Below are 20,131 nucleotides of genomic sequence, written 5' to 3' on the forward strand. Positions count from 1 at the left end.
CGTATTCCATGCCTTTCGGTCCTTCAGTGTGGATGCAGACAGATCCTGTGTTATCCTCACCGTGTTTCCATGGTATCTGAATGGCTTCTTCTTGGCAGCTTGTAATACCTGTTCTTTCATCTGATTGTTTTTGAATTTGGCTATAACATTTCTTGGTGTTGTCAGTTGGGGATTAAATACAGGGGGTGATCTGTGGATTCTTTCAATCTCCACTTTTCCCTCTTGTTCTAGGATCTCGGGACAGTTTTCCTGGATAATTTCCTCTAGTATTATGTCCAGGCTTTTTCTTTTGTCGTGGTCTTCTGGTAGTCCAATTATTCTTAAATGGTCTCTTCTTGAACGATTTTCTAAATTGTCTGTTTTGTGAATGAGATGCTTCACATTTTCCTCAATTTTTTCATTCTTTTGGTTTTGTTTTATAGTGTCCTGCTGCCTTGTGAGGTCACTTGATTCTAGTTGTTTTACTCTGGTTCTTAAAGATTGGATTTCATCTCTGGCTTTTTGGTCGTCTTTTTCCTTCTGGTCTGATTTTCTTTGAAGATCGTCTTTCATCCTCTTTATCTCGTCTTTCATCTGCTTTGCCTCATCTTTCATCTCCTTTGCCTCATTTTCACAGCTGGATGATTTTGGCTTTCAGGACATTATTTTCTTGTTTTAGTTCGAGTGCCTCTGTTTCCAGATGACTTATCTTAATTTTTAAGTTCTTTTCCCAATTGTCTTCAGCCTCTCTTAGTTGTGTTTTGAGTTCTTCCACAGCCTGTATCCAATTCGCTGGGATTTCTGGTTTATCGTTTGCTGATCTCTCCTGCTATGTTCCATTTGGTGAGTAGTAGCTGTCTATTGTAGTTTCTTTCTTCTGTTTCTGTTGTTTGTTCAAATTCACCCCTTCTTTCCTCCCTGTATTTGTCTGAGCTCTTGTTCCTCTCATTTTTTTTGTTTTTTGGGGACTTCTATCAGTCTCCCCTCTTGGAGCTTTAATAGAGGATCTCTTGGTGTAATCTCTGGGGGAGGGTTGTTGGGGGTTTGAGCTTTCCTGACCTCTGGAGGCTTTTGATTGGCTTAAAGTCCAGCAGTTGATGAGGATGGATGGGAAGCCTGGGCTTCCCTGTGTTCTGGAGACTTTTGATGGGATTGAGTTCAGCTTAGTTGGGCTGGGTTTACTCTGAGTTTTAAACTTCCTTGACGGCTGGAGCAGATATGGAGGATCTCCAAAGCTCTGGCCAGGCTGCCAGGTCTATGCTCCTTCTAGGCTGCCATCTTGACTTCGCCTCTTGGTTTCTGTTTTTTTCAGAAGACCCTGATCTCTAAGGGGGGAGGGGTCATGGCTTGCCTGGGCTCTGAGGGCTCCTGATGGGATTAGGTTCACCTGGTTTGGGCCTAATGAGTCCTGATGCAATAAGCCTCCTCCTCCACAGTCTGTGTTGAATGCCTGGAGACTGGCCCAGGTTGTTTTCAAGGTAAGCCCTTCACTAGCCCTGATGTTTTTGTTCTTTCAGAAGCTCTGAGGGCTCCTGATGGGATTAGGTTCAGGTGGTGTGGGCCAAATGATCCCCGAGCCAAAAAAAAGGAAGAAAAAAAAAGCAGCAACCTCCTCTTCCACAGTCTGTGTTGAATGCCCGGAAACTGGCCCGGGTTACTTTCAAGGTAAGCTCTTCGGAGCAACCCCTTTGCCAGCCCTGAGTTTTCTGTCCTTTCAGTAGCTCTGAGGGCTCCTGATGGGATTGGGTTCAGCTGGTGCCCTAAAGCTGGGACCTCCCTTGAGACTCAGATGGAAGGACCCAGCCAGGGGGCTACCGGCTTCCCCCTTCTCTCTATGTTTCCCTGCCTTCTGTGTTGGGTGCCCCGGAGACTGGCTCAGGTTGCTTTCAAGGTGAGTCCTCAGAGCCCTGAGGTTCCCGCTGCTGCCGTGGGCTCAGCACTCTGGGTTGGGGGGGATGGGTCCTGGGACCTTCTTTCTGTCTACCCCTTAGATCTGAGTGATCTAGGGTTCTGGCTTTTGGGGTGCGGTACCTTTTGATCCAGGTCCAGGAGGAGGTTTCCCCAGGTCTATCCTGATGTTCAGCTTGAACTTCGGTGGCCTAGGAGCACTCTGTTTGTGATCGGTAAGGAAGGGTTTCTGAGGTCTGAACTTTCACTGCTTCTATACCACTATCTTGACCAGAAGTCTTCCATCTTACCCATTTTCTATTCCTAATATGTGGCTCAAAATAGGTCTGATTTGGGTCCCTTTTCTTTGAATTGGAGTCAGAAATCATTTAAAAAAATACTACTAAGAAGCAATATGATATAGTTGAAAGTCAGTCTTAGAGTCTGGGTGATCTGGGTTCAAATCCTGCCTTTGATACCTCGTGGGGTTAGGATCCTGGGGCAAGGCAACCTTTCAGTGTCGCCCCAGGGCAACTTTAAGGCTAAATGGCAAAGATTTCAACTGGCACTGATAGAGAAAGTTTCCTCTTCTGGAAGGTTCCTTTTTCCAATGAAGGTTCCTGGGTCAAAGAAATAATAAAGAACCCCAGAGGCAACTCTGAGAGGAGCAAACAGAATACAGTCACCTGGCAAAATCTTCCAAGTCAGTAAGTCATGAATAGAAACCAAAATTCTTGAGATACAACTAGGACACCTACAAGTTCCTGTGCACTGGTCACTTTTGGTGCAAGAGTGCCACAAAAATATGAGATGAATACATACTCTGCCAGGTTATCTCCGTTTTCCAGTCAGGCAGCACTGAGTGGAAAAGCTGCAAAGCCTGACAAAAGCCTACAAAAGATGGGCCACGCACTTGGCCCACTGATGTACATCAGGCTCCAGACCACAGTGAAATTCTGCTGTCACTGTGGGTGTACTGTTCCACCCTCCTCCATGGCTGAGAAAGAAGGACCCACCACAAATATCAGAGCTGGCATGAACAATTACTTAACATCAAGAGTAAAACAAGGATGAGTTTCTGGAAGTCAGCCAGTCCAGCACTCCTGCCACATGCTGTCTCTTTATCCAGGCACAGTGTGGAAGCCTTAGAGGCTGCCGGCTTCCCCCAGCAGCATCTTGGGCGGAAAATGGCAAGAAGAGAAACCAATCCTGGTGAACTGGGAGGCTGAAAGTGTAGGTTCTGAATCCAGACTTAGCCAAATAGGCCTCAGGAAACTTGACCAAGTCCAACTTTGTATATCTGCAAAAGGAGGGCTACGGACTAGGTCAGGGCCTCTTGACCCGAGGTCTCAGATTTTTAAAGATTTCCTTTGTATCCTCTATACTTTATTTTATGCATTTAAAAACCTCATTCTGAGGATTAGTCTATGGACCGCACCAGACTGCCGCAGGGGTCCATGAGATATGTACACACAGACAACATTTTATATATATTTATAAGAGAAGCTCTGGAATAAAGTGCTTTCTAACAGAGAGATTCTTGCATTAGGTCTCCATTCTTACATCTTAATGTGCTAAATTCTTTGGAAAGGTCTGATCCTTCTCCAATATCCTCTTTGTTTCTGTGAAAATAGGGAGGACTTGTTCTCACTAAAAAAAAAGACTTTACTGTGTGAGAGAGAGAGAGAGAGAGAGAGAGAGAGAGAGAGAGAGAGAGATGATTATACAGAAGGTGGAAAAAAGAGGGAGAGAGAAAAATATAGAAATACATATTTTTAGAGAGAGATCTCTCCTCCCTCTCTTGAGCAAGTGAAAGGCAGAGAAAGAAAAAAGAAAAATTGAAATTGAAAGAGCAAGCAAGCAAGTGAGAGGGATGGAGATAAAAATTGAGAGAGAAGAAAGGAACAAATTCTCATGACTTACATCAGACATATTACCTCTAAAAATGTTTTTAAGTGACGGAATATTGCGGTGAGAATAAAGCTATTAAGGGGTAGATCACCCACATGCTTTATTCAAAAATAGAGTATTTTTATTAAAAGAAACTGTCTTTCAAGACAGCGCAAATTGCTTCTCACTCCCTTTGAGGAGTAATTAGGTATATTTGTTGATGGATAAACAGAAATGTTGGTTTGATCTTGGAGGGAAAGTGAAGCAATTGCTTCCAGAAAACAGGGGAAAAAGTTTTGATATTTAAAAAAGATTTTCATAAAAGCAAACGTGCTTTCATCTCTCAGGAAGTGCCAGTTGAAAATGTTTTGTTTCAAAAGTGACATTCTCAGGAGCAGGCAATTGTGAATGGAGTAATTGAAAACAATTATGCTGCTTTTTATCTAGCCGAATTAAAGCATGTTTGCCTTTGAAGCAACATGATAGTTATCTTCCCAGAACTGGGGGAGGGATGGACAAGTGGGAGGAAGCATTTCATTTCCCTCTGGGCGATTTCCCCCAAAGCTGTCTATTTCTCTGGTAGGTAAGTTAAGGATCAACTAAGCACACTTCCCTATTTTCTGGATCTGTAAGTAGTGATTCAAGAAGATTCTCTGGCCCTATTGGACCATCGATAAGAAGATGGTGGCATAGCTATTATCTATCTGCAAAGCACAGATGGAGAGTCCTTAAAACCCCACAGGATATTCAGGTGGAAAGAACTTCTCATTCAGAAAGCATTTTTCTAGGGGTACCAAAACAAAAATATGATAGTGAGAGAGAGAGAGAGAGCATTGATGACATGGAAAGTCACCTATGCAAAGGCTAAAAAGTGGGAAATGAAAATAATAGTTGAGAGTAATATAAATCAGTAGTTCTTAACCTTTTTTATGTTATGGATGCCTTTGGCAGTTGAAGCCCTTCTCAGAATGTTTTTAAATGTATTAGATAAAATACTGAGAATTTCAAAAGAAATCAGTTTTATTTAAATAAAGATGCATTTTTCCTCCATTAAAGTTCATGGAACCCTGAAATCTATCCATAGAGTTCTTGTTAAGAACCTCTGATATTAGAGCTTTTAAGAGCAATAAAGCACTTTATATACATGCTTCTCTAAAGCTTATGTGATGACTTCTATTATAGCACCATTTTCCAGAAGAGAAACCTGAATTTCTGAGAGATTAATTGACTTACCACCTGAGGTCACATGATTAGCAAATGTGTGAGGTGAGATGCAAACTCTAGTCTTCTTTACTCTATTCCTATATCCATTATACCACAATTGTGAATGGGGAATAGTGAGTGCATCAGTTTGAGTGGAACATAGTGCTTGAAAAGGAGTAAGAAGAAACAAGACTAAAGAACCAGGTGAAAACCAGATTTTGGAAGACCTCAAAAACATAAGGATGATTGATGCTTTTGTATCCTAGAGATGTTAGGGGAGCCCTTGCAGATTTCTGAGTGGCCAGGCAATGTGGATTTTAGCAAAGTGAATTTGAAGGCTGTGTGGAAGATGGTTTGGAAAGGAGTCTGGAGCAGTAGAACCAAGAAGGAATTTACTACCATGGTCCAGGTGAATGGTGATAAAAACCTGAAATAGACATGAGATTGTTTGAGTGGAGGAAGTAAGATGTTAGAGATGCTTTGGAGGGAGAAGTGACAAGACTTGGCAAATGGTTAGATATGGATGGGGGGTGAGGGAGAGGAAAGAATCAAGAATGATCTGCCCCCTCCCATTCCAAATCTAGTTGACTAGAAAGATGGCAGCACCCACAAAAGAAATAGGGAAATATGGGTTGAGAAAAATAAAAGCTATCTTGCAAATTGGCAGAATTTGAGATACCCACAACCTCTCTATATATGTAGTTATGAGGACTGTTGGCATAGAGATAACTGAATCCAAGGGAGTAAGATTACTAAAGAAGAGTACACAGACTGAATAGAATAGAGCCCAGGACAGAGCCATAAGGGAAGGGCACATACAGTGCAATGGAAAAGGAAGATGGATGATCATTAAAGAAAGGAGAGAAAGGGAAAGAGGAAAAACGAGTAGGACTAGAAGGGTATGGCAGATATTAGGTTTAGACAAACATACCACATACCACAAGAAGCCCCAAATGGAAACATGACTTAAAAATAAGAAGATATATCTTTTTTTTAATTAGAAAAGGGAAGAGATATAACTTCTCCATTATGGCTAGTAGAAGGGAGGGGTTAATTCTTGATGTTTTAAACAATGAGCAGAGGTGATTGTAGAGAAAAATTGGACAATCTCAATTATATAAAATTGAAAAACTTTTGCAAAAGCTAAGTGAATGCAATTAAAATTAGAAGAGAAATAGTTGGGGGTGGGGAAGGAATCTTTGTGGAAATTTTTCTGAGAAAGGTCTGACATCCAAGATATTTAGAGAATTGCTACAAGTATAAAAGAATAAAAGGCATTCCCCAATAGATAAGTCACCAAAGTACAGTTCTCAAAGAAAGAAAAGCAAGTTATCAACAATCATATGAAAAAGTGTTCAAAATCTCTAAAAAAGAAAGGAATGTAAAAACATCTCTGAGGTTCCATGTGTGTGGATTGGCAAAAATGGCAAAAGATAAAAATGGCAATTGTTGCAAGTACACTAATATATTCCAATCACCGCCACAGTCACCATATCATGACCTAGTACTTTGATGTAACACTATCATGATGTGAAAGTCAAAGAAAACAGACCTATACTTACAACAAAAAAATACTGCTGCAGTTTATTTGTAACAAAGCTGAAAGCAAAGTGAATGCTCTTCAATTGAGGAATGGCAGAACAAATGGGGGCTATTATCGTGTCATAAGAAATGGCAAATACAATAGATTCAGAGAAAGCTGGGAAGACTTGGCATGATCATATGGGGAACAGAATGAGCAGAACCAAGAGAACAATTCACACAATGGCCCCAATATGGGATGGAAGGCATCTTTGAATTTTTTGCCCAGCACAGTGATCCAACCCAACTTCAGAAGACTGATGAAGCATCATCTCTTAGCAGAAGTGATAAATGAAATGTGCAGAATAGGCATATATTTCCATTGTGCTAAATTATTTAGCTTGACTAAATTAATTGTTACAAAGGAGACTTTGGGGAGGTTGGGAAGGTGGTACTAGTGGATAGGGACAGGGATGAAAAGAAAAAAGAAGTCAATGATGAAAAACAGTCCTTAGAAAGCAGGAGAAGATATAAAAAATAAAGAAAAAATTCTTAAAAATTAGAATTGGGAAATTAGAAAGCTAATGATTCCATGAGAAAGCAAGAAACAATAAAAGCAAAATTAAAAGACTGAAAAAATGGAAAGAAATGTGAACTATCTCATCAGAAAAATGACTGATTTGGAAAACAGAATGAGATATAATTTAAGAATTACTGAGGGACAGCTAGGTGGCTCAGTGACAGACACATGGGTTCAAATGTGGCCTGAGACACTTCCTAGATATGTGGTCAAGGGCAAGTCACCTAACCCCAATTGCCTAGCCCTTACTGCTCTGCCTTGGAATTGATAATATTGATTCTAAGAAAGAAGGTAAGCATTTTTTAAAAAAAGAATTATTGAAAACCATGACCAAAATAGTTTAGACATCATATTTCAAGAAATTATCCAAGAAAATGACCCCAAAATCCTAGAACCAGAAATGAATCCAACAATCATAACCTGAAAGAGATCCCAAAATGAAAACTCCCAGGATTACAACCCAAATTCATGAGTTCACAGGTCAAAGAGAAATACTTCAAGCAGCTAAAAAGAAATGACTTAAATACTGTGGAGCCAGAGTCAAGTTCATAAGAGATTTCACAGCTAGCATAATGAAGGAGGGGACAGTTTGGAATGTAATATTAAGAAAGACAAAAAAAAAAAGCTGAAAATACAACTAAGAACAAACTACTAGCAAAACAGTATAATCTTTTGAGGGAAAAGATAGCTCTTTAATGAAAAAGAGAACCTAATTAAAAGGCATAAGCAGGGAAACTATATATCTTGCTGAAAGGAACCATAGACAATGAAGTCATACTAAATATGTATGTACTAAATGGCATAGCATCCAAATTCTTAAAGGAAAAGTTAAATTAATTACAAGAGGAAATAGATAATAAAACTATACTAGTTTGGCACCTCAACTTTCCCTTGTCAAAGCTAGACAAATTTAATCATAAAATAAATTAAAAAGAAGTCAAAGAGATGAAAAGAAACTTAGAAAAGTTAGATGATAGGCCTCTGGAGAAAACTGAATGGAAATACAGCACCTTCTCAAAAACTGACCATGTATCAGGGCATAAAAGTTCACAATGCAATGCAGAAAAACATAGGTATTAAATGCATATTTAAAAACCAAAATGCAATAAAAACTCCATTCAATAAAGGGACATGAATACATAAATTAAAAATTTATTAGAAACTGAATGATTTTAAAGAATAAGTCAAAGAACAAATCACAAAACAATAAGAAAGGAAAGAAGGCAAGAGAGAACCTTGGTTGCAAAAGGTCAGAAAATAATTGTTAAAAAAAAATTGGTTTCTACATGGAATAGAAAGTAGTAAAAAATCAATGATTTCAATAAATAGAATGACAACAATAAAATATCATTTCAAAATTTGTGGGATTCAACCAAAGCAGTATTTAGGGGAAAATGTATATCTCTAAATGCATACCCCAATAACAATAACAACAAAAATCATTTGATTACATGGATACAAAAATGTCCTTTACAAAATAAAACACCCATGCCTATTAAAAATGCTAGAAAGCAATTGAACCTTTACTAAAATGATAAGTAGTATCTATCTAAAGTCAAGAGCATTCTTTAATGGGGATAAACTTGAAGCCTTCTAATAAGATCAGAGGTGAAGTAAGGATATCTATTATCACTATTATTCAATATTATACTAGAAAAGCTAGTTATAGCAATAAAACAGAAAAAAGAAATTGAAGGAGTAAAAAAAGCCAGAAACTATCACCCTTTGCAGATGATATGATAATTCAGAGAATCCTAAAGAATCAACTAAAAAACCAAAGTAAGCAAAGTTGTAGCATATAGAATAAATCCACATCAATCATCAGCATTTCTATATACTACCAACCAAACCTAGCAGCAAGAGACAGAAAAATTCCATTTAAAACACACATAAAGACAGACCTAAATAACAAATAGTAACAAAATTGTTACAAATGTGAAAGGGTGGGTGGAAATAATCAAGACACTAACATATTGGCAGTGGTGAACTGATCCAATCATTGCAGAGAACAATTTGGAAATATGCTGAAAGGGCCATAAAAAACTGTGCATACCTTTCGACCCAGACCCACTACTATGTCTGTATCCCAAAGAGATCAAAGAAAAAGGAAAAGGACCTATTTGTGCAAGGATATTTATAGAAGCTCTTTTTGTGGTGGCAAAGAATTAGAAATCAAGAGAATGTCCATCATTTGGGGATGGCTGAACAAATTACATGTTACATGACTGTTATGGAATACTATTATGCTATAAGAAATGATGAGCAGGATGCTTTCAGAAAAACCTGGAAAGACTTCTATGAACTACTGCAAAGCGAAGTGAACAGGGCATTATACACAGTTATGACAATATCATAAAGATGATTAATTGTGAAAGATTTAACTACTCTGATCAAGACAATGATCCAAGACAATTCCAAAGGACCCATGATGAAAAAATGCTGTCTAGAAAACTAATGGACTCAGGGCAGATTGACGCACATTTTTTTTAACTTCCTTTATTTCTATTGTTTTATTTTGTGGTTGTTTTTTTTTTTTGCCAACATGGCTAATATGGAAATATGTTTTTGCATGGCTTTATCTGTATAATTGATATCAAAATGCTTACCTTGTCCAGGAAAGAGGGCAGGAGAGAATTTGGAACTGGAAAGTTTAAAAAATGATAGCTGTAAAACATTTTATATGAAATTGGGAAATATTTAATGGAATAAATAAGAATAAATTTTAAAATCTTATATGGTTAAGTTGGTCAAGGGTAAAGACTGAAGGGAGGGAATTGAGGCAAAAGCAGAAGAAAGGACTTGAGAAAAGAAGTATAAAGGCAGAAAATGGAACTCACCATGATAGAAAAAATGTTCAAGAGTGAGAAGGAGGGAGATATTGTAGTCAACAAAAGAAGTTTTGGTGTTCTGGATCACAGAAGTGGAACACTTATGAAGGATGATCATACCAAAACCTTTTGTGTGGAATGAATGTGAAGGGTATGGAAGTTTAGAAAATCATCTTGGGTGCAACTAGCTGGCTCAGTGGATGGGGAGCCAGGCTGAGAGATGAAAAGTCCTGGGTTCAAATGTGGCCTCAGACACTTCCCAGCATGTGACTCTGGGCAAGTCACTTAATCCCTATTACTTAGCCCTTTCTGCTTTTCTGCCTTAGAACCAATACACAGTAGTGATTCTAAGACAGAAAGTAAGTGTTTAAAAAAGAAGTCTCTAATCCAACCCCTTAGTTCCAAAGATGAGGAAATTAAAGCACACAGAGTTTAAATGACTCTATAAAGATCACCCAGCTTGTTAGTGACTTCAAATCCAATATCCTATTAGAGGATACTGTCCTCCTTTCAAGATAAACATTAAGGAGGCGGAGTCAAGATGGCTGCATGGAAGGAGCAGAATTCAGACCTCTGAATACCCTTCCTTACCAATCACAAACTGAATGCTGCTAGGGGACTGAAAATCAAACCTAACAACAAGACAGAGCCAAGGAACCCTCCTGCTGGACTCAATTCAAAAGGTACACCCCCAAAAAAAGCTGGAATCCGAGAACACTCGGGTTTAAGTGGAAGGCAGAAGGAAGGTCCCAGGACCCATCCCCCCTGCCTCCACCTAGAGCGCTGGGCCTCCAGTGGCAGCGGGGAACCTATGGGTGGGCAAAGGTACTGGTCTGGAAGGTGTACCTTGTGAGCAGGGCAGTGCCAAGCTCCGAGCGTAGAGCACAGACGGTAGGGAAGGAGTTGGAGAGGGAGCTGGCAGCCTGGTGAGAGCCATGGAGATGTTCCATACTGATCCAGCCTTCCAGGAGGTTTTTGGTCTCAGAGCACACCTAGCCCAACCCAGCTGAACTAAATCCCATCAAAAGTCTTCAGAACTCAGGGAAGCCTAGCTGCAATATCCCTCCTCACTGACTGCTGGACTTTAATCTAATCAAAAGCCTCCAGAGGACAGGGAAGGGAAAACTCCAACACTCCTCCCCCAGAGACTGCATTGAGAGATCTGACAAAGCTCCAATAGGGGAGACTGACAGAAAGCCTCAAACCAAAAAAATGAGAGGAGCAAGAGCACAGACAAATACGGGGAGCAAAGAAGGGGGTAAATATGAGTAAACAACAGAAAAAAAAATAAAGAAATTACAATCAACAGCTCCTGCACAGGCAACGAACCAAGAACAAACAATACACAGGAGGATGCAAGTAATAAAACAGAAATCCCAGCGAATTGGACACAGGCTTTGGAAGAACTCAAAATGCAATTCAAAACACAACTAAAAGAGGCTGAAGACAACTGGGACAAGAATTTAAAAACTAAGATGTCATCTGGAAACAGAAAATAGTGTTTTGAAAGCCAAAATCAACCAGCTTGAAAATGAGGCAAAGGAGATTAAAGATGAGGCAAAGAAGCTGAAAGATGAGGCAAAGGAGATGAGAGATGAGGTAAAGAGAATGAAAGATGATCTCCAAAGAAAATCAGACCAGAAGGAGAAGGATAACCAAAAAGCCAGGGATGAAATCCAGTCTTTAAAACCCAAAATACAACAACTAGAATCAAGTGACCTCAAAAGGCAGCAAGACACTATAAAACAAAACCAAAAGAATGAAAAAAATGAGGAAACTATGAAGCATCTCATTCACAAAACAGAGGATTTAGAAAATCATTCAAGGAGAGACAATTTAAGAATCATTGGTCTACCAGAAGACCATAACAAAAGAAAAAGCCTGGACATAATACTACAGGAAATTATTCAGGAAAAGTACCCTGATATTCTGGAACAAGAGGGGAAAGTGGAGATTTAAAGAATCAACACCCAGAAATGTTATAGCCAAACTCAAGAACTCTCAGACCAAAGAAAAGATATTACAAGCTGCCAAGAAAAAGTCATTCAGATACCATGGAACTACAGGGAGGATAACACAGGATTTGGCTGCATCTACACTGTAGGGCCAAAAGGCATGGAATCTGATATTCCAGAAAGCAAGGGAACTAGGTCTACAATCAAGAATCAACTACCCAGCAAAACTGACTATATTCTTACAGGGGAAAGTATGGTCATTCAACAAAATAGAAGAATTCCAAGAATTTGTAAAGAAAACACCAGACCTGAACAGAAAATTCGATGCCCAAGCACAGAACTCAAGAGAATCATCAAAAGGTAATTAAAAAGAGAGGGGAAAAAGAAAAACAAAACAAAACAAATTTAAAAAACCCTTTTTTTTTGGTTAAAGAGACTCAGTAAGTTAAAATGTTATATATCCCTATAAGATAAGAGGTCATTAGTAACTCTTAAAAACTGTTGTTATCACCTGGGCAGCTAGAAGGATTACACTTAGAGGGAACAGTGACAAACTGTATAGGATGAAAGGACAAGACAGAAATAGGTATATAGATATATGCATGCATAAATATATATATATATATATATATACAATTAGAGCTAAAAAAGAGGTTAATACTAAAATAAATGGGAAAAGAAACAAATTGGGGCAAATTTATATATCACAAAGAAGCTCATGGCGGGAGGGGTGAGAACATCAATATACTGGAAGGGTAAAGAGGTTGGAGATAGGAAATACTGAACTCTTATGTGCATTGAAATTGACCCCAAAAGGGAAGAACAATCCAGTCCATTGGGACAGAGAATAGATTTGTGCCTTATAGGAGAGCAGAAGGATAACAAACGGACTAGTGGGGAGGGAAGCAGTACAAGGGAGGGAGAGGGTGGGAGGGTAGTTTAGAAAGACTACAGGGAAAATAAGAAGGGAAACAAGGGAGGGGGGTCAAAACGGTAGCTAAAATAAGGGTGGGAACTAGGGGGACTGACTATAAACAAACATTGGTATAGAAGGAAATAGTGAAAGAAGAAAAGGCAGGATCAGAAGTAGAAATCAAAATGCTGGGAAATACACAGCTAGTAATCATAACTCTGAAAGTGAATGGAATGAACTCACCCATAAAAAGTAAGCAAATAGTAGAGTGAATTAAAATCCAAAACCCTACCATATGCTGTCTGCAAGAAACACACACGAGGAAAGTAGATACACATAGGGTGAAAGTAAGAGGATGGAGCCAAATTTATTGGGCATCAACTGATAAAAAGAAAGCAGGAGTTGCAATCATGATATCTGACAAAGTCAAAATAAAAATAAATCTAGTTAAAAGAGATAGAGAAGGTAATTACATCCCGATAAAAGGCAGTATAGACAATGAGGAAATATCCGTACTCAACACGTATGCACCAAATGGTATAGCATCCAAATTTCTAAAGGGGAAATTAGTGGAGCTCAAGGATGAAATAGACAGAAAAACTATAGTAGTGGGAGACCTGAACCTTCCTCTATTCGAACTAGATAAATCAAACCAAAAAATAAATAAGAAAGGAATAAGAGAAGTAAACGAAATCTTAGAAAAATTAGAGTTAGTAGACATGTGGAGAAAAATAAATAGGGACAAAAAGGAATATACCTTCTTTTCAGCAGCACATGGTACATTCACAAAAATTGACCATGTATTAGGGCATAAAAACATTGCAAACAAGTGCAAAAGAGCAGAAATAATAAATGCAACCTTCTCAGATCACAATGCAATGAAAAGAATAATTAGTAAGGGTACATGGAGAGGTAAATAAAAAATTAATTGGAAATTAAACAATACGATTCTCCAAAACTGGTTAAAGAACAAATCATAGAAACAATAACTTCATTGAAGAAAATGACAATGATGAGACATCCTTTCAAAAACTATGGGATGCAGCCAAAGCAGTACTCAGGGGGAAATTTATATCCTTCAGTTCATATATTAACAAATTAAGAAGGACAGAGGTCAATGAATTGGGCATGCAAATTAAAAAACTAGAAAGTAAACAAATTAAAAATCCTCAGATGAAGACTAGATTAGAGATCCTAAAAATCAAAGGAGAAATTAATAAAATTGAAAGTCAAAGAACTATTGATTTAATAAATAAGACTAAAAGCTGGTACTTTGAAAAAATAAATAAAATAGACAAAGTACTGGTCAGTCTAATTAAAAATAGGAAAGAAGAAAATCAAATTGACAGTATCCAAGATGAAAAGAGAGACCTCACCTCTAATGAAGAGGAAATTAAGGCAATCATTAAAAACTATTATGCCCAATTATGTGGCAAAAAATATAGCAATATAGGTGATATGGATGAATACTTACAAAAATACAAACTACTAACAGAGGAAGAAATAAATTACCTAAACAACCCCATATCAGAAAAAGAAATTGAACAAGCCATCAAAGAACTCCCTAAGAAAAAATCCCCAGGTCCAGATGGATTCACAAATGAATTCTATCAAACATTCAAAAAACAACTAATCCCAATATTATACAAACTATTTGACAGAATAAGCAAAGAAGGAGTTCTACCAAATTCATTTTATGACACAAGCATGGTACTGATCTCGAAACCAGGCAGGTCAAAAAAAAAAAGAGAAAGAAAACTATAGACCAATCTCCTTAATGAATATAGATGCAAAAATCTTAAATAGGATACTAGCAAAAAGACTTCAGCAAGTCATCACAATGGTTATTCACTATGACCAGGTAGGATTCATACCAGGAATGCAAGGATGGTTCAATATTAGGAAAACCATCTACATAATTGACCATATTAATAAGGAAACCGACAAAAATTACATTATTATCTCAATAGATGCAGAAAAAGCCTTTGATAAAATACAACACCCATTCCTACTGAAAACACTAGAAAGTATAGGAATAGAAGGGCCTTTCCTAAAAATAATAAACAGTATATATCTAAAACCATCAGGAAACATCATCTGCAATGGGGATAAACTAGAAGCCTTCCCAATAAGATCAGGAGTGAAACAAGGATGCCCATTATCACCTCTATTATTTAACATTGTACTAGAAACACTAGCAGTAGCAATTAGAGAAGAAAAAGAAATTGAAGGTATTAAAATTGGCAATGAGGAGACTAAGCTATCTCTCTTTGAGGATGATATGATGGTTTACTTAAAGAGTCCTAGAGAATCAACCAAAAAGCTAGTTGAAACAATCAACAATTTTAGCAAAGTCGCAGGATACAAAATAAACCCGCATAAGTCATCAGCATTTCTATATATCTCCAACCCATTTCAGCAGCAAGAATTAGAAAGAGAAATTCCATTTAAAATCACCCTAGACAACATAAAATACTTAGGAATCTATCTGCTGAGACAAACACAGGAACTATATGAACACAACTATAAAACACTCTCCACACAATTAAAACTAGATCTAAATAATTGGAAAAACATTGATTGCTCATGGGAGGGACGAGCTAACATAAAAAAAATGACAATCCTACCCAAATTAATTTACTTATTTAGTGCCATACCCATTGAACTTTTTTACTGAATTAGAAAAAACCATAACAAAGTTCATTTGGAAGAACAAAAGATCAAGGATATCCAGGGAAATCATGAAAAAAAAAATGCAAAGGAAGGAGGACTTGCAGTCCCAGATCTCAAACTATACTATAAAGCAGTGGTTATCAAAACAATTTGGTACTGGCTAAGAGACAGAAAGGAGGATCAGTGGAATAGACTTGGGGTAAATGACCTCAGCAAAACAGTCTGTGATAAGCCCAACATTCCCAGTTTTGGGGACCAAAACCCACTATTTGATAAAAACTGCTGGGAAAATTGGAAGACACTATGGGAGAAGTTAGGTTTGGATCAACATCTCACACCCTACACCAAGATAAACTCAGAATGGGTGAATGATCTGAATATAAAGAAGGAAACTATAAGCAAATTAGGCAAATATAGAATAGTATACTTGTCAGATCTTTGGGAAAGGAAAGACTTTAAAATCAAGCAAGAGCTAGAAAAAAATCACAAAATGTAAAATCAATAATTTTGATTACATCAAATTAAAAAGTTTTTGTATAAACAAAACTAATGCATCCAAAATTAGAAGGTAAGCAACAAATTGGAAAACAATCTTTATTACAAAAACCTCTGACAAAGGTCTAATTACTCAAATTTATAAAGAGCTAAACCAATTGTACAAAAAATCAAGCCATTCTCCAATTGATAAATGGGCAAGGGACATGAATAGGCAATTTTCAGCCAAAGAAATCAAAACTATTAATAAGCACATGAAAAAGTGTTCTAAATCTCTTATAATCAGAGAGATGCAAATCAAAACAACTCTGAGGTATCACCTCACACCTAGCAGATTGGCTAACATGACTGCAAAGGAAAGTAATGAATGTTGGAGGGGATGTGGCAAAGTCATAACATTAATAATGCATTGCTGGTGGAGTTGTAAATTGATACAACCATTCTGGATGGCAATTTGGAACTATGCCCGAAGGACGATAAAAGACTGTCTGCCCTTTGATCCAGCCATAGCATGGCTGGGTTTGTACCCCAAAGAGATAATAAGGAAAAAGACATGTACAAAAATATTCATCGCTGCGCTCTTTGTGATGGCCAAAAATTGGAAAATGAGGGGATGCCCTTCAATTGGTGAATGGCTGAATAAATTGTGGTATATGTTGGTGATGGAATACTATTGTGCTCAAAGGAATTAATAAAGTGGAGGAATTCCATGGGAACTGGAACAACCTCCAGGAAGTGATGCAGAGTGAGAGGAGCAGAACCAGGAAAACATTGTACACAGAGACTGATACACTGTGGTACAATCGAATGTAATAGACTTCTCCATTAGTGGCAATGCAATAACCCAGAACAACCTGGAGGAATCTATGAGAAAAACCACTATCCACATCCAGAGGAAACACTGTGGGAGTAAAAACACCAAAGAAAAACAACTGCTTGAATACATGGGTCGAAGGGATGTGGTTGAGGATGTAGACTCTAAATGAACATCCTCGTGCAGACATCAACTACATGGAAATAGGTTCTGATTAAGGACACATGTAATACCCAGTGGAATTTCGAGTTGGCTGTGGGAAGGGTGGGTGGGGGGGGAAGGGAGGGAAACAATGGGATTATTGTAACCAAGGAATAATGTTCTAAATTGACTAAATAAACTAATTCAAATGGGAAAAAAAAAAGACAAACATTAAGAATAACTCCAGGAATGCAGTCACACATATAGTTTGGCAGTATTAGCTTTTTGCAAAATAAAAGAATAATTACCTCTTTCATACATTCTGATTGCTTCTATAAGATATGGTATAAGAAGACGGTTTACAATAAATCCAGGGTTATCCTGTTTAATGGGGAGGACAGGAGAAGGAAAGAAAAAAAGATCATCAGATAATTATAATTTGTTGTCAATAAAAACCTTAAAAGCTTTGATAAAATAATGTAAAACTTTGGGCGATGGGATCAGATTATCTAGTTTTTCCTCTCATTTCACACAATACATATTGTTGAAAATTTCCTTCAAATTCCACATTATTTTAATGTCCTACAGATTCATTAAGCCAAATATTTCAGTGATTTGAAACAAAAGAATATCTCTTCACGAACAATTGACAGGTGGCAAAACTTGGCCACAGAGGCCGAGAGCTAAGAGACTGTGGTCTTGTGAAGCTAGGGAACAGATGAAATTTTCAAATTTCTCTATTAGGGAAATTGCTCTTGATAGTTGGTTGTTGTCTTCCACCCTAACTGGGCCTCTTGCACACACCTCAATGCTTATGCCATAATCCACTCACTCTGCATCATGGGTTACAAAAAGAGACCATTACATGCCTTAGGGTTACAAAAGAGACATTGATTAAAGTATTTATAAAAGCCTTCTGTTATTGACTATTCTCACAAGGTACAAGAAAGCCCTTGTAAAATTCCTTCTTAGACTAGACTTTTAGGGGGCAGCTAGGTGGCTCAGTGGATTAAGAGATAGGCTTAGAGTGGGCATTCCTGGGTTCAAATCTGGCCTCAGACACTTCCTTACTGTGTGACTCCCATGGCCTAGCCCTTCCTGCTCTTCTCTCTTGGAACCAATACACAATACTGATTCTAAGATGGCAGATAAGGGTTTAAAAAATAATAATATTCTTTTAGACTAGAGAACCAATCCAGCTACCTTGACTACATGGCTCCAAATTCATTCTCTGAAGATTCAAGGATAGTAAAAGAACTCTATTCTTTGGTTGGGGGAAGAGGTGGATAATGGAAGATGATCTGTCACTGGTTCAGGGACTTATAGTGAAGCACCTCTGCCCCCAGTGCAAACTGGCAACAGCATACACATCTATGCACCAGTGTCTGCAAGAAGATGCAAAGATGCAAAGTGCTTGAGGGGTTGGGGGCAACAGAGCATTAGAGCACCAAGAAAGAACTTTCTCTTCTATGGAAGGGAAAATACGTCAAGTCTCATCAGCTTTAAAATTTCTTCCCAAACCTGATGTTATGCCTATCTGCGAAGAAGAAACTATACTTCTACCAGGATAATTCTAAGCCATACAACTATAATCTGAGGTGGTTCATTTGTGCCAGAGGGAGAGAAAGAAAAAAATGAAGGAGACAGGGAAGGAATAAAGAAATGAAGGGAAGAAGGAAAGGAGGGGAGAGGGAAGGAAGAAAAGGAGGAAGGGAGGAAGGAAGGAGAAAACCAGGAATAAAAGAAGAAAAGGAGAAGGGGATAAGGAAGGAGAAAAAAGAGGAAAGGGAAAGGGAGATGAATACTTTTCTCATCCTGATGCTAACAGATAGCTTTTCCAAACCAGAAAAAAGTAGGAGAACTAAAATGCTGGATAAAAGCCCATCCATTCTCTAAACTATCCCTTGCTTACCTTGCAAGATACTGGACTCTTTCCCACAGCTTTGGAAAAGTCTAACAGAGATTCGAATGTTTTCTGGCTGGTCATTGGTGTCTTGATGACCTGATAAATACAAAACACAAAATGGTAATAATAATGGTCTGAAAGTTGTTCAAATAAAGACATGAATGGGACAGAATGGGGAAATGATCAATAGCAATAGCCCACAAATTCCCTAAAAGGACAAAACTAGTTTGCCTTAAGGAAGTTCCAAAAGGAAGTCTAATGGCAGGTTTCTACTGTAAAAGGTAATGAAGTGGTAGAAAGAGCAACAGATTCAGGATGAGAGATTTCTTTCCTCAGAAACCAGCTCTGCTAAATACTACCAGTAAGGCTATAAGTCACCTAACCCATCTGGGACTTGATTTCCTCATTGATAAAATGCAGTCTCTGGAAAGCCCCTCATTTGCAATCAAAACCTTAATTATTCTCTACCTGGTCATAAACAATTTTGAAATAGGCCAAAATTGAAGCTTGAGTCTGAAAGATTCTTTTAAAGAAAAAGAAAAGAAGAAAACCTCAAACCCCTCCTTTCTTTCCAAGAAATATAAGATTAACCCAGAGCAAATTTTACATGCTTCTCCCTACCTGCCCACTCTTGGGGGTGGGGGGAAGGCATAGGGGAGCCAGACCTATTCCTGGGGGGGGGGGGTATCTATTCCCTCCCCAAACTGGATGAGTGAAATCTCACATATCCCACTCTAGACCAGGCTGTAGTTCATGTCTTGCCCAGTTATCCAACTCAGTCATCTTCCTGCCATTTGCCCTGTTTTCTATACCCTATTATATCTACACCTTCCTCCTTCTTTCTCTCCTCCCTAACTACCACTGCTATTCCAGTGGGCTTCACTCTCCATCCCTGAGGAAGTTTCAAACTCAACATGTCCAAAACTGAATCCACCTTCCCCCTTCTCCTATATTTTCTATGCCTATTAATCACAAGATCATAGATTTAGAGTTAAAAGAGAAAACAAAAATCCTCTAGTCCAACAACTGATAAGAGACACAAAATGATTTGTCCAAGGTCACACATACAGTATGCAGCAAAGCTAAGACTTGAACCCAGATCTGTCTCTAAATCAAGTACTCTTCACCCTAGTCCACATTCTCTCTCATCATTCTTCCCAATTACCCAAGATGATTCTTCCTCCTCCTCTTCCCAAATGGCATGTGACTCAATTTCCAAATCCTATTGATTCTAAGGAGCAGCTAGGTGGTGCAGTAAATAGAGGGCTGGGCCTGAAATCAGGAAGACTCATCTTCCTGAGTTTAATGTGATCCCGGGCAAGTCAATCAACCCTGTTTGCCTCAGT

At 38.2% G+C, this 20,131-nt stretch overlaps 1 protein-coding gene across 1 annotated transcript in view; it reads right to left on the reverse strand.

The window, feature by feature from the left end:
* Positions 1–20,131, reverse strand: part of HADH (hydroxyacyl-CoA dehydrogenase) — a 71,414-nt gene that overhangs the window by 9,206 nt on the left and 42,077 nt on the right. Inside the window, exons 5-6 of the mRNA XM_001363107.4 lie at positions 18,792–18,881; positions 17,188–17,260 (exon numbers count right to left, since the gene is read on the reverse strand). Coding sequence (XP_001363144.2) covers positions 17,188–17,260; positions 18,792–18,881 — 163 coding nt within the window. The remainder of the gene's footprint in view (positions 1–17,187; positions 17,261–18,791; positions 18,882–20,131) is intronic.

This window comes from Monodelphis domestica, chromosome 6 (genome assembly GCF_027887165.1).
Source record: "Monodelphis domestica isolate mMonDom1 chromosome 6, mMonDom1.pri, whole genome shotgun sequence".
NCBI lineage: Eukaryota > Metazoa > Chordata > Mammalia > Didelphimorphia > Didelphidae > Monodelphis > Monodelphis domestica.